This window comes from Agelaius phoeniceus, chromosome 3 (genome assembly GCF_051311805.1).
Source record: "Agelaius phoeniceus isolate bAgePho1 chromosome 3, bAgePho1.hap1, whole genome shotgun sequence".
NCBI classification, from domain to species: Eukaryota; Metazoa; Chordata; class Aves; order Passeriformes; family Icteridae; genus Agelaius; species Agelaius phoeniceus.
Genome location: NC_135267.1, coordinates 92,046,455 through 92,068,796, shown reverse-complemented (window position 1 = coordinate 92,068,796; position 22,342 = coordinate 92,046,455). Strand labels below are relative to the sequence as shown.

Genomic DNA, 22,342 nt, shown 5'->3' with positions numbered 1-22,342 from the left:
TCTAACCATCCCTCATAGGGAGCTTGCAGATGAAGAGAGCAGAGTACAAATAACACAGCTTGAAGACACATATTTACTAACTCTATTAAAATATTGTGAGTATATGTTCTAAAAATTATTTCAAGAGGGACAAAGCTTTATGTGCTGTGTTAAGAAGCTATCTGGCAGAACAGGTAAAATGCTGGCCTGACAAGACTTTATCTTGAAATTGCATTGCTTGATGTGGCATTGTGAGTTGATTAATGCCTATTCCTATTTCTGGTTTTCAGTTTATTTTAAATATAGAATATAATTATTTCCTCCTTCAGAATTATGCCGTCAAATATTCAATATAAGCAAAGCTAACCTGGAAACAGTAATATTTTCCTCTGTAGTTTGACATGTTCACTAGTTATTTTAGTTATAACTGCTGGCTTCCAATTGAGGAGATTTGTTCTAGTGGGCTGGTGCCAACAACTGTAAAGTACATCTTAGAGCAGGAGCAGCAATTTATCAGGAACAAAACCTCAGATTTTAGGCAGAATTTGCAGGTTTTGAGTAAAAAAAAAATTGGGTTCCTATTTCTTGACTTTGAGATTGGTTAGCCCTTTGGAGTTGTGAAATAGCAGATTTGTTGTTGTACTAGAACTGCCTAATTTTTGAGGAGACTTCACTGAGTGTAAACTATTTTTTTTTGGTGATTTTTAATTTTGCGACTTAATGTCTCAAGAAATTTGAAGAAATAGGATGGAGACCCAAAATACTGGAGACTTTGTGTGACCATAAGCAAAACATTTAGTACTATATTAAGAGAAAGATATTTTTAAAGGCAACTCTGGTAACAAAAAAGTGTGTTTGAAAGTTCCATCTGATTTGAAAAATGGTACATAATTGGTGAAGAAAAACTCAGGTGAGCAAATAAATTAATTGAAGTCAGCATAGAAATTAGTAAAGAGAATTCACCCTAAATGTTAAAAAAGTATGAGGCATGGAAGCAAACTTTAGGAGGACTTAGCAGGCTAATGATCTAAAATATAATTAAGACCTCTTTCAAGTACTTGTGTTCAGGTGGTTGTAGTGTTGGTTTGTTTTTTGGTTTGGTTTGAATTTTTAGGTTCTGGATATACTGCTGGGATGCTGAATCGAAGCAATTAAGTTTTTCCTGATGTTATAGTTGTTATCCTTTGCTGCCCAGGAGGAACTTCACAATTAATAGTAATTATGTAAAACTAGCTTTCTTTGTGTCAACATTTATTTTCATGGCTTGCACTGTGCTATTGCATCCTAGGGGTATTTAATGAACTTGAAATATTTTCTACAGATTCTAAATCCTTCTGGCTCCATGCTGAGACCATTGCTCTGTGTTCTGAGTGCAGCTCTAAGCTTGCTTTTAGAGAAGAGAGTCTTTACTTGTATTTTTTATGTGAACAAAGTGGTGTATTTTGATGGCAGACATTTTTCATAACTTGGGATGAGAATCTGTTCCTACTGAGGTAGCTACTGAATGCTGTTGACTTCAATGCAAGCAAAATTGGCTTTTAGTGGGCTGTCTTGTCAGGAATCTTGATTATTTTTATGACTACAACATGTAGCAACTCTAGTTGTGGAGCAGGTTGCCATGATGATAGACTTGTAAACACAGAACAAAAAATCTTCCTGGCTAGGGAGTGTATAGTATATATCATGTAAAATTGTGGGGGGAAAACCCCAATCTTTTTGGTAATAAACATATTGCCACATTTAGCCATCTCTCTCTTAGTTATTTGGAAAGGCAATATATAAAGAACAGAACAAGTGCTTTAAAAGGTTCTGCATGCACAGATGGACTATGGTTTGCATTTATCTTTCATTTAGGGCTTGGGAAAAAATGGTTTCAAATAGATATTTTTTGGATTTTTGTTTTTAATCTTGCTTCCCTGCACCAAAGCTCCTCTACTTCAGTCTGGTTTGTGGGCTCTGCAGAAAACCTTACTGCCACATATAATTACCAAACAAACCATTTAATGACAGATGCAGGATTGTCAGTGGCACCTGACATAAGAGTACAAGTTCCCTTGTCACTGAGGCACTTATAAAAATCTGAATAATTTTGAATATAAGTGTTTCTAAAAATGGATGAATGACATTTAGTAGGGAACTGGGTATTCACATATATATACATGTGCTCAGAATACAATCTGGAGTTGACATTTATAATGAGACTAATTTACTTTGTGAAACGTGATAACTGTTTGGGAAATTTGGCGATGAACAATTAGATTTGATCCCGGAGACTTGATGTATTTGTGGGTCAGACTGTGAAATGTTTTAATGTGAAAGACAACTGCCTTCTTTGCTTTCCTTCACCTCCATATTGAGAAACTCCCAGCAAAACTTCTTGTCCCTGATCCTGGGCTAATTATGAAGACCATTACATTTTCTGTGATCGTTGAATCAAACGAAGCCCTTTTGGGCAGAGATGGTTACTAACTGGGAGAATAAACCAGTTTGTTATGTCTGAACTTCAAGCAGGCAGATACAAAGCTCAGAGAGGACATTTCTTGCCTGAGGAAGGTGATTAGAAGGAGACTTGCTAATGGATAATTGAAAGGCATGAACATATCCTCACAGGAGAGTACAACATGGGAATGTGTTTTCACACCAGAGAGATTCTTTTCTAAATTCCTACCAAGGAGAAGGGAAACAGCCTGAAGAGAAGATGGATAGAAATAACAGGATTTGGAGAAGCTGTGTATGTGGGTGAATCCCAAGTGTGCTCCCAGAATAGGAAGAATAAGTCTGACTAAATGTATATAAGCATTATTTTGTCAAAATCTTACCCCCCTTTTTTATGCACTAGATAACATAAAGAGCTACTGTTGTGCTTTTTTTGTTTGTTTGTTTGTGGTCTGAGATGTTTTTTCCACTTGCATCCTCAGCAGAGGCCATGACTTCAGTTCAGTCACCTAAACATACCACTTGAGGTGCCCTCCATTTTCTCCTGAGTAACTGGCGAAAGGGCAAGGGAAAATGTCCCCAGCATTGTCCCCCAAAACCAGGGAAGGTTTAGGTTGGATATTAGGATACATTTATTCACCAGAAGGGATGCTAAGTATTGGAAAGACTGCTTGGGGAAGTGGTTGAATCACCATCCATGGAAGTACTGAAAAGAGGAGTAGATGTGGCACTTAGGGACATGGTTTAGTGATGGACTTGGCAGTTCTGGGCTAATGGTTGTGCTCAGTCACCTAGGAGGTCTTTTCAAACCCAAGTGATCCATGTGCTTTACCCTGTTCTCCACAGACTGCTCCAGCAGTGCATGAGCCTTTTTTGTCCTGTCCAGCAGCCCCTGTGGATGTCCAGTGTGCCATACAGGGGACACTTCATGATGCAGTTAGGGAACTGAAAGGAGCCCTCCCAGGATCAGAAGCTTGGAAGTTGTGTTGGTTTGGTCTCAGGTCAGGTGCCCTAGTGAGTCACTCATGGCCTTTGGGAAGGGAATTCAGGCAGCTGGGACACCAAAATCCCTTTGCTGGAGATTTCTGCAGAGCTACTGAAAACAGCACACATTGCTCTGACTGCTTATTTAAAGGAGGTGATAAGCCTGGAGGTCTTATTAGGTGAGATGTAATCACACTGAGTTAGAGTCTCACAAGTAGAGTTTTACTGGATCTGTGGAAAAAATATTCTAAAGTGAAGTTTCTGGAAATGCTGGTTAATTTCTTTTATTCCTTAGTGAGAAATGCTATAATTCTTCATTTTAGGTATCGAAAGTTCTAGGGGAAGGAGAGGAGAGTTAGAAACTCTGTCTTGCTATTATGCTGCTCTAAACTTCATACTTCAGAGGAAATAAAGTTAAATAAAGCATTTTTGAAGACCATTTCCTTTTTTCATTATGAATAGGGGAAATAGTTCCTTCTCCTGCTCTTCACACATGCAGCATTGTTAACTACTGCCCACTTGATTGTACAAAACTACAATGAGTGATGCAGAATTAGGTCTTACTGAATTTTGTATGCCTGAGTATTAGGTATTTCTAGCCATGCAATGAAGATAATGGTGTGATCACTATAACTTCCAATCCTGGGACATAGTCCAGTCTCTTGTATTATTTAGCAAAGGTTTTACCCCTAACATGGAGACATTTATTTCTAAAAAGAATTATTCAGCGTTTTCTGTCATACATGTTCTTTCAGAGGTCCCAGAAGCTCTTCCTGTTGACTGTAATAGTTTGTGAAAGTGATCAAGCTTGATAACTTAGCTAATATTTGGGTTACTATTTAGAACTCAAAGAGGATGCTCAGGTTCTTAAAATACTACATCTGCAGTCAAATACTTATCCACTTAAAATTAATTAGCTCTTAGTGTAAATCCTTTGATTCTTAGAGAAAATGAGATCAGATGTCTTTACAAAATACCTTTTTTTCCTGAGCCTCTTGGAGCATTAGAGGGAGTGTAGGAGGCTGTTACCCTTTTTCAGGCCACAGGCAGACCTGGCTCTGCAGTGCAACGAGGTGTTAAAACCTTCCTGTTATCAGAGCTTCGGGAACAAGTGGAGCATGGCTCGATTACAGTTCCAGGAGAGCCAATAAAGCCGCTCTGTCCTGAGCTCGCAGCACAGGACATTAAATGGCAGCCTGCTCCTCGCAGCTGGGCAGAAATAAGCCAAAGATCTCTCGCTGCTTTCTGTAACTTCTCTGCAAAATATTGGAGAGGACTCTGGCTTCCAGCAAATAGCTTACAAAACTGGGTTGCGGGTAGGCAATTGTAGACAGGTCTCCCCGGGTGCCGACATAATCACCACCAACATCTGAACAAATTACACAGATGCTCCCCAAGTTCACTGGTGCAAGTGAGTATCTGCTTTCAGGAGCAGTAACTTCTCAGCATTTGCATCAAGTGACTCTTCCCTAAATGATGCAAGAGACTGGGTTATGTCCCGGAGTTGGGAGTTAAAGCGAGCACACCATTATCTCTGGTACACAGCTAGAAATGTCTCATAGCCAGAATGAGTCTGTCTTTCTCTGCCTTCATTTTAAGAAGAAATAGTGTCCCTCAAAACGGCATTTTTCAATTATGATTTCAAGATGTAACCACTGATGGTCTGGATCAGGTACAAATCCTTGCGACAAAATCCACCAGAATGATCTGGTAGGTTGAGCACTGTTTATACAGAAGAGATAGTGAAATATCTGACAATCTGACTCTCAAGATCAAAACAACTGCGTGAAAGCATATTTTTATTTATTTCACACTGTGAAAATATTCATTTGTGTACAGTTTTTATGCCATATTGTTCTCTGGTATAAGTTACTGCAGCTTCGTTTTGGGCAAGTACCGATTTAATGAATTTTTTTTTTTTTAACATGTATTTTTGCCTATTTCAACATACTTTTGTTTCTCTGCTGGGAACTGCAGATCCTATCTGCATGCAGACTTGCCTCCACATTTTAAGTCAAGTGTCACTAAAGTCACAGATTCTAAGTCGTTTTGTGGAAAGCTGCAATATGTTGACTAATTGTTCTTTTCCTGCTAATTACAGGAGGGGAAGGTAAATTCCACGCCCTTTCTTTGGGGAGACAGGAGTGGGATTTGGAGAAGGAGCAGTTTGCCTGTGGTATCCCTCTATAATATGCGCCAAATTTTAATGAAATTGCACTGAAAATGAACTATCCCATGGTGTGTTGGGAAGTGCTGCTGGTGGACTCTGCAGTGCTCAAAACTGAGCGGTAAGGGGGCCACCTGCACTGCTGTAATGGCCACTGCCCCTGACTCGGCTGCCCATGTACCTGCAGGACGTAAAGCTAATCCACCGGCATTAGCAATTTAGGCAGCCCCTAATTTCCCTGCTTCCCACGGGGAAACTGAGCTGCTGAGGCTGGAGGGGCTTTGGCACATCTTTGCCATCTAGTTAGCCCTGACTCTAGCCTTGAGAGAGGGGAAACAAACATCACAACAGCCGTGGCAAAACAGATCTTTTCTGGAAATGATGGCTAGGAAAAAAAGTGGTAATATTGTCTGCAGAGCCATGCAAACTTATTCTGATAAAAATTTTTGGTAAATTTTGTTTTTTTCATATTAAGCTGCCCAGGCAGGTTTATAGATGTGCCTTTGCAGGAACCAGAATAAAAGAGATTGCTCTTTGCAGATTCTAAATTATTATTTCCTTTGATCCATGTGAGTTTGTTTTGTGTTTCTTCTTTTTTTTTTTTAATTTATAGTTATTTGTGCAGTAACTGTTGCACAAACAAGGCAGGAAACATCATTAATCTTATAATCATAGCGAGGAAAAATTTGTAGACGTCTCTTTAGAAAAGCTTAGCATGATTTAATGAGATGCACCACTCTGTGTTGCACTTCAGTGAATATGATATTGGCCTGACTCTCAAAAGTGGGAAATTATAGTGAATAGCACAGAAACCTGTTTCAGAAGACTCCAACCCCTTATCTGCAAGTCTCTGACCTTCGACTGCAGCATTCAGCTGTAGGAACTTCTTTCTGTTTGGACTTCTTATTTATTTACTTATGTTGTATTGTGGTATTATGCTGAATACTTCAAAACATGACCTTAAGATCATGTTGTTTTCTTATTTTTCTGAAGAGTATTGTTATTAAATCATTAACACATTTTTCCCTCATCATGTTTAAATGTGACTCTTTCTCTTCTCTCTTTTTTAGAAATTTCATCTGTTTAAACATTTGTGCTGCAAAGCAGACATCAGACTGAGAACCAACATCTCATGTTTGCACTGCAGTTTGTTTGATTGCTTTCCTCCTATAGTTATATCTTTCATTTGGAGATCTGTCTTTAGTTCACCATTTTATATCACTGATTTTCTGTGTTTTCTTCCTAATTAATTTTGTAATTCATATATTAAAAACTATTTTTTAGAATAGAAGAATAGGGGAAATAAGCTTTAAAAGAAACCAAAACACAAAATAGAACTAAAAGTAACATATATATATATATATATATATATATATAACTAACTAAAAAACACTAGACTAAAATCCTATGCTTCTGTCTCCCAGGAGCTGTACTAGGAACTATTTGTGAGTGTCCTTCTCATTAAATCATACATTCATCCTTTCATCCTCTCTCCTTTTCTCTTCTTAGCACTGTAGTATACAGTAGAGATAATTCGTGCTATATATGTGTATAAAGTATTTAGAATCTAAGGTATGTCTGTGACCACCCTGGCTGGGAGCAGAGTCTCATTTTTATTCAATTAGTTCCCAGACAACGTTAAGATAATATCAAGTCTGTTAATGTATGAAAGAATCAGCGTCACTCTGCTACATAGGAATACAGGCTCTGCCGAGGTGCTCAGACATCCCTCTGGACCCCTGGACCTACCTTTGTCTATTCCTGCACATGTATGGACCCAGTTCTACCTGTGAAGAGACACAAAGACACGTTCCTGCCTCAGGCAGAATAAACTGTACATAAGCTGGCTGCTGGAAGCACTCGGGGTGAACCCCTGGGGAAACGCTGGGGCTTTGTCAGTCGGACCCTTGGTTCACCCAGCGCCTGCACCCGGGGCTGACGCTGTCCTGGCTGTGGTGGTCTTTTGAAATTCTTTTTTTTTTTTTTTAATCGATCTAATAAATCTTTGTGAAATTTTTTTTATAAATTTGGCTACCGATTTGATCATTTATAACAGCACCAAGCATCTTTTTCTAAAAAGGATGGTGAAGAGCTCCCCACTCAGCATGGGCTGTGGTCACCCATTCTAAGATGTGTGCAGTTGCTGTGGCCTGAGTCCCAGCAGAAATTAAGGATGTGCCAGACCTGGTGCTCTCATTATTTACAGAAATTGTTTGGAAAATATTCCTTAAAACCTCCTCACCTCTCAAATTTGGCATTTCAGTGGCTTCATAGAACATGAAAAATACTCAGACAAATGAGTATTTGGATTGTCTGCTCACACAGCTGATTTTTGCAGTCTCTTACGCTTGTGTTATTTCCTGAGGAGCAATCCTTGACAGCTGTAAGGAAGACAAGCCTGTGGAGCTGTGATTCCTACCCCTGCACCTCTCAGTGGCTCTGTGGGAGGGAGCATGTTGAAGTGTCCCTGTACTCCTCCTGCCAGTGTGCCAGAGAGGCCTGGCAGACCAGTCACCCATCTGAAGCTTATGGATTCCTATCCCATACCAGGGCAGAACAGAGATGCACAGTCCTCCTTTCATGGGGTTGGGTATTAAAAGATTCACCCTATTGCTGAATTTTGTAATTATGTAACCAAGTGCTTTTGCCTTCCCCAGGAGTGTGATTCCAGTGGATGAACTCAACCATACCAACAGAGTTATTCTGAACTTACAGAGGTGTGACAGAGTTAATAATGGATCAGTATTTCTGGGTCTCTGTAGGCAAATAAAGTAATACAGTTGCAGTGCTAATAATGATGGTCTGTCTAGTATGCCAGTATTTGATGTATTTAATGAATTTAGGAGATAAATTCCATTGAAAGAAATCTGTGTTGCAGAAATTGTGACCATTTAGGTCAACTGGCTCAAGAGACAGATGTTGTGAGTAAAAGAATAATTATTTCTCATAGACAAATTTCTTGATACAAGTGCAGGCATTAAATTATCTGAGTATTTTCCTGATGTAAAAGCAATCCTCTCTCCTACAAGAGAGAAGTGATTCTGTAGTAAAAAATAAAATAGCTCTTGGGTTCCTTAAACCTCACAGGACAAATTTCAGCCAAGCATGAACTTTTACTGCTCAGTTGTAGACCTTGGAAGAGGGGCTGGTAATGGAAATAGCAATGGAGAATATTTTAGAGTTGTGAATGGAGAATATTATGGATTCTCTGTGCCTTGAAATTTTGCACGTGTGGGGAATTGCAAGATTGGTGTATCTGAAAAAGCAGCATTGCCTTTTGCTATTTAGAACAGCAGACTCCAACAGAAAGTGAATACACAATTCCAGAAAGATCATAAAGAACTATAGTTACTTTTGTCCTTTTTGGTGGGGAAGTAATTTTGGTGCAAGAGTAACAGTGTTTCCAAATGTTTGTAGGGAATGGCTCATCACTGAATAACCAAGTTCTTGAACTGTGCACTCGGTTCAGAAAAATTTTTGAGGACTTTTTTTGTTAAGGACTAATACAGCAGCAAATGTTGCTTTCAGTCCTTGTGATGCTTTCATCAGAGAAATCTCTAGGTGAATAAGAATGATACTCAGCAGCAGAGTTTGTTCTATAAAGAAAAAGAGGGCCTTAAACTACCAGTTGATACTTTGATTTTTACATTTTGATGTATGAGGAAAGGACTTTCAAATAGATTGGTCCCTTTTACATCATGATTACTATGGTAATCCTCTTGTGGTGTGCCTCTTCAAATTTTAAAGATAGCGCTAACATGATTTTAATATATTCAGTGCTTTATAGATTACATCAGGCTTGCTAAAGAGCTAGGTAAGAGCTCAGGTAAAACATGACATTAAGTAGTGCAAAGCCATGGATTCCATCCTACACAAGGCAACACTATGGCCCTGCCCAGACACTTTCTCCTCCTCCTTCCCCCACCACAACAGATCATTATGCTGGATTCAGTCATTTATTATTTTCTTTTCTAAATAGGAAGCAATCACAGCAAAACATGCAGTGACTCGTGTTCAGAAGAAGATAGTCCTCGAACAATCATAAATAACCTTTCTCATCCCAAAATATTGGGTAGCTGCTGAAGAGGACTCCAATCACAACATGAAATCTTCTTAAAATATTCATTAAAAATGTTTTATCTAGAAAGACTTGACAGTCACTATGGCTGGGATATTTGTATTGCAACTTTCCCCTCCCTGTTGTCCCTGTCATGGTGTACAATTTTCAACTGGTTTAAGGGAGCAGTCCCTATGGAACTGATGTTATGGATAATTATTAGGAGAGCTTACACAGTGTGAGTACTTCCTGTGTGACTGCTCTCCAGCATGGAAAAGTTGGGGGGCCTTCTGCCTGTATTGTGTGTTCTGTATCATCTGATGGATGTCCATGAAAGCAGATGGCATTCAGCATAGGTTACAACTGTGCTCTCCAGTCATGGGTTGGGTGTTGACCATGGTTTATTTATTGACACAGCTAGGCCTCAAAGGGATAGGAGTATCCATTTGGGAAGAAGTCCAGAACTCCTGAAAGCAGATCTGAGAAATATGGCTGAACAGGCTGCTTCTGTCCCAGTGCATTTGTGATTTAGCAGTATGAGCTGTGTTTATTTTCTCTGTGATGTCTTCTGGGATTTCACATACCCATATGTTTGTACTTTTATTTGGCTACTGGGGGTTATTCTGGTGAAATTCAGGAACTGGTTTCAGTGAAAATAGTCCTGGATATCTTGCTGAGTAATTTTTGGGGTGGGTTTTTTTGGTTGTGGTTTTTTTTGGGTGGGTTGGTTGGTTGGTTGGTTGGTTGGTTGGTTGGTTGGTTTTTTGAGGGTTCCGGTGGTTTGTTTTTGTTATTGCTGCACATATTCATTAGTTTAACAGCTTTTACAGATCTCTAAAAGGGAAGGAACTGTAACAGTATAAAAAGGGGTTATTCCAGTATAGGTAATTCTTCTGTTTAGAAGAAAAGGAAACCAAGCATACTGTATGCATGAGAGTCCATGACTTCTTCCTGCTATCACATGTCTCTTTTTAGGAACATTTGAGTTTTGTCCCAAAGCAGAACTTGCAGGAATCTAATTTTTTTCAAAGGGCATGCTATAAAAGATGCTTCTTTAGTCATATTCATCTTGAACAGCAGGAATTTGTGTTTTCCTCTAGCAGTTCTCTCCATTACTGATTCCCTATATCAGACTGGTTGCTTGGATAGCTTTGAGGAAGACGGGAATGAAAACATTAACTTTTGGATCTGTGTTTTTTAGTCCCAGCTGTGTGTTATTTCCTTGCATCCCCAAGGAGTTTCATAAGGAGAAGAGAGCTGATGTACCCTGGTTTTTGTTCATATAGAAAGATTAACAACTTGCTTTCAAGGGTGTAAAATATTCTTTTGTGTTCTAGAAAATGTTGTAGAATATTAAAACTCAGGTACTTTCAGGCTGTTAATCTTGGTATCCAGATTTTACAGGTTTTCATTCCTAGTTGTAACTGCAAAAGAGCTTAGTTGCAGAGGTTAAAAAATAGTTAAAGGCTCATCTGATAAATGGGTGTAAGGACTAGAGTCATAAATCTTCAGTCTGCCAGAGAGAAGGTAAAACTTGTCAGACTGAGCATGGAAATGCCAGATCTTCAGATAGTAGAGTTGGCATTTGCCTTTCTGACAAAAAAGAGATGCAATTGCAATAGTAGGAGGATTTTTACTGAAAGTGGATATTTCAGAAGCAGGTAAGATGACCAGGGTTTTTTTTTGTTTGTGCCTATTTGGTACAAACACACAAATTTGGCTCAAACAGCCATTATTAAAGAACTTACTTGCAGGACATAACAGTTAGGCTTCTTGCTATAGGAAGTATGTAAAATCTCCCGTTCTCTTCATGTATTGGGGGAATACTCAGAGGATTTTGAGTGCACAAGTATGCACTCAGCCCATTGTGTACTGTGGGGAACGGGGTTTTCAAGCTGTTTGCTTCTTCTTGCCAAGCAAAACATAGTTGATTTAAAACAAACAAAATAATTCCAAACAACAATAAAAACCATGCCAGCTTTGCAACTAGGAATCGTCTAGTTCTTGCAGTATTTCTTGTGTTAGCACCTATTGCCTGGTATACTAACTCTAATCTACCCATCTAGAGATATGTTCAAGCTTGTTCTTTCTACTCATCCTGAGAAAATACTTCATGAACTTCACTGGCTTGAGTCAGGTATTTGATTGTCTCTAGGTAAAAGACTTAAATGCAATGCCAATACTTTTTGAAATACCAGCAGTCCTGTTGTGCTGAGTGCTGCTGCTCATTGTCACCATTCCCCAGAGTGGTTTTTGAAAGTAAGTCATCCAGTCAGACACCTGTTTATCATGCAGACAAGCTGACCTCCTGTGTCATACCACCTCTTGTTAGAAATAAAGGTCACTTGAACACAAAGTTAAATTCACTGTGTGTAAGCAGGAATGATGCCCTTGATTTAAGAGGAAGGTGTGTGCATTACAGCAGTGATAAATGTGTCCCTGAGAGTCACCCTGCCTTAATGCAGAAGTGAAGTTCCTCCTTACCAACAGAACAATAAGTGATCATCTTCTCACTGCACTGAGCTGGAGACCTGCATAAGGAAATTGTTCTGGTTTTCAAAACTAGAGGTAGAACTGCTACCTGAAAATATCAGGTCAAATGCATCTGTAATGGAAACACTAGGCAGTCTTTAGAGACACAGGAAGGCACTGAGGCACATTTCAATAAGTCACACTTTGGTGTTGCTCGCCTGAGATCATTCAAGCTCCAGAAAAACTGAACTGAACAGATGCTGAGTCCTTGACTTAAATTAATTCTGCTCAGATGAATGTACTGTACTCTACTTAAATAGGTGTCATTAAGCACCTTTCACAGCTTTTTAGCAGGTGTTAAGCACAAAAAATAGATCAGTTGAAAGAAAGGGAGAGATAAAGAGTAAATTTGCTGTGGAGTGTTTAATGTCTATCCAGTGTTGTGCTGAAGCCCAAAATGGCTTCACTTCAGAGTGCTGCAGATGTCTGCAATGCTCCAGTGTGCTTCTTCCAACTGCTCTCATTTGCAACCTTGCTTGTGTCAAAGATAAAAAGCTATATAATGGTATTGCTTTAGCTCCACTGGAGTCAACCACAAAATTTGCATGGACTTCAACAGAAACTAGACATAAACCTAAGGGTCATCTAAAACTGGCAAACAGAATGGGGTACTAAACTGAATTCTAGAGCTGCAGGCTTTTTCTCCATTAAGATGGGGACTGGGAAGTACATTGGTAGCTCTAACAAAAGCTCTAGATTGGTAAACCTTATTTTTTCTTTTTTAATCTGATTAGAAACATAAGATATTTACTTTGTTATTGAGATTATTATCAAAAAAACTGAGAGGAATGCCTCTAGAGAAGAAATACATCTAGCCTCTAGTAGAAGATTAATAATAAACTCCAATTTACCATTCCTCCCTCAAACCTAAAGCAATTTTTCCATTGCAATGGACTGGTTTTCATTAAAGCAAATTCAGAAATTCAGTCATAATAAGAAAACAGGTACATATAAGTGCGGATCTGACTCATTTTGCACAAAAAAACCCCAACCAAGCCTGTCCCCCCCTAAAGCAGAAAAAAAGAGAGAAAACTTTGATTCAGTTGTATGATTTATAGGAAATGAAATTATGTGTGTTGTCAAAGAAGTGCCATTTGGTAGCCTATAACACCAATCTATATAACACTATGATACTTATTGAAAAGCCATTACCTGAGATGTGTTTTTACTACCCTCTCAATTAATAACTTGTTGCCAACCATAAGAACCATTTTTATCTGCACACTGACTTAGCAGAATTCTTATGACTTTAAGATTTGGATTCAACATCTAAATCTGCAGACTACTAGTAATTCAGCAATTAGCTTTGAGCTATTGTTTAAATCATATTTAATGAAAATAGTGACAAATTTAACTAGGAGTCTCTTGAGAGATCTGACTCAGTCAATAAAAAAGCCAACGTTATTTCTGATGCCAAGAGCAGATGATTTTCTCTTGTGAGAGATCTGGGGGGTTTTTTTCTGATTTATAGAAGTTGGTGTGAAAGCATCTCTTACAGATTGCACCTAGTTGCTGTTTTGTAAAGGCAGCTAAAAGTTTCTATTGCTTGTGATAACAAACACTGAATTTTGTATTTCTGTAAACAAAAAAAAAACCACAACACAACCTTATATAATGTTTGTTGCAAAATGGCAGTTATATAAGTTTTTTTTATAAATATAATCATGAATATTGGTGTGGAAAAATATTTTTGTTTTGTGACTAATTAAGTGGCACCAAGCTGTCTGTCTGTCTCTGCTACAAATTCATTAATGAGGTTTTGCAAGCTATGGTGCATATTGGTGTTGTTAAAAAAAACAAAAGTGCCTGTATTGTTAGTTGCCTGTAAGTCAGTCTGATCAATGTGTGACTGTGTTAGCTGGCATGTTTGTTCACACGAGAGCAAAGTGACTTTGTACAGTCTATATTTTATTTTTGAGCTACAGGACAAGTCCATAAAGTACCCAAGTCCTCTGTGGTGGTGATGTACTCTCAATGTAGCAGTTTAAGCTGATAAGAAATGATAATTTGTGAAGTCCTTTGTAATTTGTTTAACTCTTTGCATGCATTATGTGCATGCAGCCAGTTTATTTGTTGTGTCAAATAGTAGTAGGAAAGTTTTACTAGCAAGGGAGCTGGATTTCCTTGGTGTAAACTCATATACTTGAACAGCTGAATGTTTCCTGTGCTTCAAAATTACTTGTGCAAATAAAACAAACTAACAAACCCTCTAGGGTCCCATGGGTAAGGGCCAAGGATGGGAAAGGTCTTTTCCTTTCCATTGCATTAGCACCAGGGTGAGTCTCTGCGAAAGCTCTACAGGAAGATGAGCATTTTATATGAAGGTTCAAGAAATGCCTTTTTCAATGTTTTTGTCAATTTCACTGAGATGTTCCTACCTGTAAGACTCTGAAGTGTTTCAATCTGAAGTACACCCCTCTATCAATATATCTTACTTTAGTCCTCTTGACTGTCACTATAATCATTAACAATCAAATAATTTATGAAGATTTGTATTTAGTTCTGGTATCTTTTGTGAAGAAGCTTATAGGTTGGACATGTTTTGATGGTGAGGTTGGTGTTGTTTATATTCAGGCTTTTTGTAATTAAGGAGCTTCTGAAATTGGGAAACCTTGAAATTGAATTCTATGGACACATAATAGGATGCCATATGACAGCTGCAATGGAAGTTCTCTTATTCCATGACTTCATGAAATGATGAAATTGTCAGAACTTTTTAAAACTTTCATCTTGGCTCTGCAATAGTGGAAAATGAGAAAATTCAATTTGAAAAATGAAAATGCAGGAATAAAAGTCTCTGATAGCAGATTCCTATTATCTTTGTCCAAGTAATTCCACATGTAATAAAGAAACCTTAAATTGCTTATGAAGAAAAGGTGAAACTTTTTGTACTATCTCTAATGGAAAAAAAAAATCATAATAGCATTCTTTTAAATGCATTAAGAAAATTGTATAGCTCCAGTTAACCTTATAGATATGTAATAGACATGATTTAGGTGCATCTGATGAGACTAAAGAGAAAAAGCCAAAAAAGAGGGTGCAGCCTGGATAAGTCAATAGGCACTGTGTTGTTGGGAATACCGTGAAAGGTCCTCGACCATCTCTTCTCTCAGTGCCTGATGTCCATCTCTTTCAGGACTGCTGATCTAGCTCACCATGGGGGCAGCTGACCAGCCTGGACCATGGAACTAGTCTAAAATGATCCTTTTAACACTCCATTCTTTCTTTGGCTTTTCTTTTGAGGACCATGAGGGGGAATGATGGACTGCTCAGGGTGGCACAGCAAAGAAAATTGTAAAATGAAGCTTTCAGGTAACCTGTGTCTCTAACAGGAATAATCTGTTTTGCAGATTATTTTAATTTATCTTAATTTAAGTTGCTACAGAAATGTGGGGTCTTTCGAACAGCACAAGTTATCTCAGTCTATAGCTAAACACAGTTCATATATCAGGTTAAGACAAGGCTCTTATCTGTTTTTGGGGTTTTTTCTTAACAGTCTTATAGCTGAAACGAGAGTTTTCCATTCTATTTAATCTAGAAAAATGAAGGTGTTTACATAACTTTAATTTTTCCCATTCTGTACACTGAGAGAGCACTGAAAATAAACTGTATCCAGGCTTTTGTACATGATACACCAAAGTAAAATGAACAGCCAGTGCTGCAACTCTGTATCCACCAGCTGGCTGTGCCCACTCCCAAGGCAGTGACCTTGAGCTGAGGATGCACTGAACACCTCGGGCTGGGCTGGTGCTGACTGTGTGAGCTGTGTCACTGTGAACAGGAGGGCCCAGTGATTCGGTACTGAGGTATGGAAACACCATTATTCCTCTGTTTGTCTGCTCTGTGATGCAGCCTCAGTCTGGCAGCTGGAAGTAAGGGTGGTTTCCTAACTATTTTCAGGCTGTCCACTGAAAGGACAGGCTGGGACCATGGGCTTCCCTGGGCTGCTCTCTCACCTTCTGCACCTTCAGGAGCTGCCTCCTCTTCCACAGGCCATGCCTTCAGCTGATGGAAGCTACGGTCTGTTTCTGTCCAAATCCACTCCTTGTGCGATGAGGGGACATTGTAAACTTCCTAGTGAGAGGAATCCCCCTAATGTCCAAGTGCAGACTTAAAATGAGGAAAAGAGCTTGGAAGCTCTTTATTTTATTTAATTTGTAATGGCTGTGACAAACCAACTGCTTGAATTAACTGTTCTCTTGCCTCGAAAATTTAACCTGTTTAATTTACCCAAGCAGTGAAACAGGAGAGAAAAAGTAACACCTCAGGTCTCTGCTAAGGTCATGTTATTGTGCCTCTGGAAATACCCAGCTGGACAGAGTTGGTATTTCCCAAGGAGCTTCTGCTGACTTGTTTTCAGCTCCCACAGATGTTCAACAGAGGAAATTTCCCCATTTTCCTTTCAATGCTTGAATGTGCCGCTGTGTTAAAAAGAAAAATAAATTACTGTTAACACATGTAATGTATGCCTGTTATATGTGTTTCAGAAATTGGCTTCTCAGTTGCCGTTTTGACGCAAAGTTGTAGTCACTGGAGAAATTAAGTGTCCTAGAAGTAGACAAAAACTTAACTTGATAGTCCCAGATTTGCTTAGAGGAGAGAGGAAAGACAGGATATAATCGTTTGAAATACCAGGGAAGATCGTCCTCCTTCTAACCGACACATATTCCTGCAGCTGAGGATGAAATTTTAACTTGGGGAACGCACGCATAAATATCCAGGACATAAAACAAATAATAAATCATCCCCTTCGTTGCAGGAAGATGATAACAAGCATTTCTTTTCCAAAGAAGCATGCCACAGCAGGATCAATTTGTTTGTGAAGTGTATGGATAGATTCTTATGGTGTGAACTTTGTATAAACGGGGGAAATGGCTTCATGTTACATCATATTGATGTTTTTGAAGCATCTCTCTCATCGGATGATTTGAAAGCATCTCTTTCAACGCTTCCTGCCTCCGAGACGAGCAGCTAGATTAATCTTTATTCTGTCATAGATGTTTTGTGCTACCTGTTGCGAGCAAGCTGAGTCCTGCGGACGGCGGAGAGCTCGGAGCGGCACCGTGCCCAGGGCGGGCTGGGGGCGCCGGAGCCTCTCGTGGGACCGCGCTCCGGAGGCGAACAAAGGGGCCGCCAAACCCATCACCAACAGGTGCTGCACAAGAAACAAACTTTTTCTGGGATACTACTCAGAGTTACCAAAGGGAAGCGATCCCTCGGCCGCTCCGGGGAAGAGGCAAACACCAAAAAATCCCCAGGTCCGCAGAGGGTCGGAGAAGAGCGGGACAAAGCGGCGGGAGCCGGCAGAACGTGGCGTGCTCCGGGCACTGCGGGGAGCGCGGCCGCGCACCCGCAGCTCCCGCGGCGCCGCCCGGCCGGGCCGGGCACTCCCCCACCTGCGGCCGGCCCTGCCCGCGACCCGCCCCGGGCCCGGTGCGCGGGGGGGGAGCCCGGGGGCGCCCGTTTAACCCCTTCGCCGCTGGCGGCTCCGGAAGCGGCGGCGGCGGCCCCGTGGGGCGCTGTGTCCTGCGCCCGGGCGGGGAGGGGTGGCGGCGCGGGGTGGGGGCGAGCGCGGCGCGGGGGGGCGGCGGCGGGAGCCGCTCCCTCCTTGCCCAGCCCGGCCCGGCAGAGGCGGCAGGAGGAGGAGGAGGAGGGCGGCGCAGAGCGCAGACATGGCGGCCAACATGTACCGAGTGGGAGGTATGTGGGGACGCGGTGGCGCCCGCTCGGAGCCCCCCGCGGGCAGGGCCGAGGGTCCCGCCGGGCCGCGGGCCGTGCGTGCCGCGCCGGGGCCAAGAGCGGCGCCCCGGCCCCTCGGGCTGGCGCGGCCCCGAGCGGGGCGGCCGGGCCCGGGCGGGCGGCGAAAGGAGGCAGCCGGTCCGGCGAAGGGGCGCCGGGCCCTCGGCGGGGCGGAGGACGGAGGTTCCTCCCCCGCCAGCCCCGTGCGCCGGGTGGGAGCCCGGCCCCCGCCGCCGAGGAGGAGAAGGGCAGCGCCGCCCTCCGCGGTGAAGGGAAGGGGGGAGCGGCGCCGCCGGCTCCCAGCCCCCGCTCCGCGGCGCGGGCCGGGCACGGCCGCCCCTGCGCCTCGCCTCCTTCCCCGGAGAGCGGCGGAGGGGCCCCGCGGGGCGAGCCAGGGGCCGGCTGCTCGGCCCTGCGCCCCCGGGCCGGGCCGGCCCCGCCGCGGCCTGGCGGGCCCTGCCGGCGCGGTGCGGTGCGGGGCCGTGAGGGCAGCCCGAGCCCAGCCCGGGGAGCGCTCCCCTCCGCGCCGCTCCCCTGCCCCCGCGCCCGCCCTCCCGCTCACGGCGGAGTTTCTCCGCGCCTTCCTTGGTCTGCCGGGGATAAATAATTAATCCGGCTGTGTAACCGGGGGATTTCTGTCAGCTTCCCTCGCTTGCCGCCGTGACCCCTGAGGAGCGCCCTGATACGTGACTGCTTGCCGAAGGGCGGGGGGGAGAGGGCGTTTAGGCTGTGAAAAACACGGCAAACGTTTGTCTTCCCAGCCTGAGCCTGGGGAAAATGACACGGATAACTTTGGCTCGCTCTCGGAGGGAACGAACGTGGCAGTGTGCCCAGTGCTGTGGCTCAGGTGCACCGCTCAAGTTAGGTGTGCAGTACTGGGTACTCAAAAATCGCTGCATCCTCCTGCTCTCTTAACAGCCTGAGCTGAGAGGAAGGATGCCTGGAAATGAGGGGTGATAATGTCACCCCTCATTTCCATGCATCTCTTTCTGGTAATGTTTTGAGATGTGCTGATAGAGCCACAAATCTTCCATCTGGATGCTCCTTCATTAGGACACTTAGATTGTAGTCCCATCAGCCTTTACTCATGAAAGTAATCCTTCTCTGAGCAGGTAGCGGGTAGGGTTTACCTCTTAGGTCACCAATTCTCTTTTTTTTCGTTGTAATCTTAATGAGCAATTGTGAACACTACCCAGAGATCATATTCTTTCATTAGAACTTCCTGAAATTCTTTTTCATTGTATTGTAGTGTCAAAGTGTTGCAGAAGACTTTCATATGTTATTATAGTTTCTCGTCCAATTTTTAAAAATAAAGTTTGCAAGGTGCACGGTGAAGAAGTCCAACATCAAATTTAAAGTGTGGTTGACAGTTGATGGGTACTTTTTCATTGGACAAAAACAAGTTTTCAAAAAACTATTGAAGGAAATGTGCTGCTTGTCAATTCTTTGTATGTTGCATGGGAGTAGCTTTCAGGACATGAGTAAATTTTCATTCAATCTGTGAAAATATTTTTATATTAATCATGCTGAAAGAGACATTGTCCTGCAAGATCCTTGCTAATTTCATGGCAATTTCTGCTTAATATAGTTTGCATTTTACTGGATAGAGATAACAAGAGCAAGTATCATAAAACATAGATTACTCATTGGAACAACTGTGCTGCCACAGCACCTGATAATAAATATGATGTGTCATCTCTTATAGAAATGTTAATCTCCATAATATAGAAACTCACTAAAGTGCTCAGGTCTTAAATCTTCCTCATTTATTGTGAGAAGTTGCTCCTTCCCTATCAAGATTTATGAAGTGTGTGGATTACTGGATTACAGTGTGAGCTTCAACACAAACCATTTAACTTTTTTCCAGCATGGTTGTTAAAGCAGGTGTAGTGCAGTTAAAACTAGAATTTAGGAACAAATTATATTAAATCTCAGCGTAGAAGTACATCATGGTCCCAACGTTTATGAAGAAATCTCAGCCCTTTGAAAACTTCTAGGTTTAGAAGAAAAGTTTTGCACTAATAATGATAGGTCTTTACATAACTTTTGGTATTTCAGTGACTTTTCTTTTTTTTCCTTGCAGATTATGTTTATTTTGAAAATTCTTCCAGCAATCCATATCTCATTAGGAGAATTGAAGAACTTAACAAGGTACAAATATCTAAGATTCTTTCTTAACCTTTGGCAACAGTCAAAGTGTGCTTGTTAAAACCTGAGATTTTTACTGTAGTAGGGGTTTCTGGTGGTTACTGAAAACTTGCTATGTGATGTCCTCTAATTCTGCCCTGTTACCTAAGGAAACAACCAATTCCTGGTGAACAGGATTACTCTGCTGCAAAAATTTTCTAACAAATTTCATAGAATTCTTGGAGAAATGAATGAATTTAATTCTTTGGCTGACAGTGACACTGTGAATCCATCTGGAATGACAGCCATCATGTAATGTGTCTGCTTTTAGATAGACATCTGAAGAGTTGGAAGGTGCCAGGGAGACTTTGCAGTGATCAAATGACAGAATATGTGACTTCTGTGGCTGTCTATTGCTCTGCCTATTGGCAGCTGTGAATGAAGAATGGGCTTTTGAACAAAGTGCAGACTCTGTTCTCTGTCTCTATCCTGTGTGTATTTTTCTAAAAAATGGAGGCTCTATTGACTGTCATTTTTGGGGAAGTCATGATTATTTTTCTTCATTCTGACACTACTAAGAATAATGTTGCATTTCTATGGGATTTTTTTATTATTTTTAATATTTTTGTGGTTTTTTTTTTTTTTTTACTTTTCCCTCAAGCAGTATTAAAGCTTACTGATGTGTTACATCAAAAGTTAATTGTTAAAATTCCCATCATGATGTAAGTAATGATTAAGATATTTTTTCCCCAGTGGTTAGAAAGTAAATGAAAAAATTGGTGACCTGCAAGTGGTTTTCTTCTTATTAATGAAACACAGCACTATGCCATAGCAGACATCAACCACATTAAATGTTAGTGCTGTCCAACACAACATCCACTGAACTTGTGCATGGCAAATAATTTTTGACTTTTATTGGAGAAGAAAATTTTTTATTCATGGTAATTGACATGATTCCAATCATGTATTGAATGTAATGTTTATTATCTTTAAACTGCACTGCTATAATTTAATCTTGCTCATGCAGGGTAAAACAGAGTCATGTATTGATTTTTTTTTTCTTAAAAGAGAGGTTGGAGGTTGTAGTCCAGACATCTTGAATGTGAATGGTTTGCTTTTGTGTGTTAAAGATATCAAGCAAATGTGGAGATGTTATGTAAATATGTAATGAAATGCTTTGACTGTTGTTCTACCAGGGACAATATTTTTTTTGTAAGAAACTTTATCAAAACGTTATACTTTTCCGTATTAAATAAGTAACTCAAGGTAAAAAAAAGGAGGAGTATGCAGTTCTTCAAATATTAGTAAATTCTTTATAGAAGATCATGGTCCCTATAATGAGTCATGAAAACAACACTGAACTAAATAAATCTTTTATTTTAGGATCTGTTGTGACTTTTTCAAATAAACTTTTCAAAAGTCTTTCAAAAAGATTTTTTCAATAAATGCTATATTAAATGAGATTCTGAAAAAATGCTAGAGTACTTTGAAATATACATTTCTGTCTAAAGCTGGATTATAAAGAAATGTTCACAAGATTCTGACATTTCTGAAGTATTCTTATGTTAACATGATACTGTCATTGTACCTCTGAACACCTGAACAAAATAGAAATTCTGAGGACTCAATAATTGTAGTTAATCCTCGTGTCTGGTCTGAAATTGGTACTGGCCTCTCTCCAGAAGATTTTATTTATTGGGGTAATTCTGTTGATTTCAGCTTGACTGATCATGTGAGAACTACTGACATGAGGGAGCACTCTGAGCAGAGAGCATTTAATTTGTTTTACTCAGCTGAAGAGGGATGCATCCTGACTTGATTTTCTCTTTCTTTTGTAGACTGCCAATGGGAACGTGGAAGCCAAAGTGGTGTGTTTTTACAGGCGAAGAGATATTTCTAACAGCCTTATAATGCTTGCAGATAAGCATGCTAGTAAGTAGATGGGATAGGGCATTTTTCCTTATTAACACAGCCTGCTCAATTTCTGCAGCTGCTTAAAATTGCAGGTTTTTTGGCATGTGAAATATATATTTATTAAGCATTTATTAATATCCAGTTAGTTGCTTAGTATTGTCTGATAATCTCCTGCTCCTATTAGTTGCTTCTGGGAATTAAGTTAAGCTGTATCCATGTGATTGAGACTGTGCATCTGGAAAAGAAAAAAAGTATGTATCATTTCATCTGGAAAATACAGCTGCATTTCTTTTTTTATGTCAAAAGTAATTCTTAGTTGTAAGTTAATTTAAGCTTAAGAGTACTTGTGATTATTTGATGTGACTTTTTTGACTTAGACATAAACATGTATTGCTTAATGTAAAGAA

At 40.6% G+C, this 22,342-nt stretch overlaps 1 protein-coding gene across 4 annotated transcripts in view; it reads left to right on the top strand.

Annotated features, from left to right (window-relative positions):
* The first annotated feature begins 17,702 nt into the window (after positions 1–17,702).
* Positions 17,703–22,342, top strand: part of MTA3 (metastasis associated 1 family member 3) — a 224,387-nt gene continuing 219,747 nt past the window's right edge. For all 4 annotated transcript variants that reach the window (XM_077175847.1, XM_077175846.1, XM_054629255.2 and 1 more), the window contains exons 1-3: positions 17,703–17,855; positions 19,978–20,045; positions 21,860–21,953. In XM_077175847.1, coding sequence (XP_077031962.1) covers positions 17,828–17,855; positions 19,978–20,045; positions 21,860–21,953 — 190 coding nt within the window. In that variant the 5' untranslated portion in view covers positions 17,703–17,827. The remainder of the gene's footprint in view (positions 17,856–19,977; positions 20,046–21,859; positions 21,954–22,342) is intronic.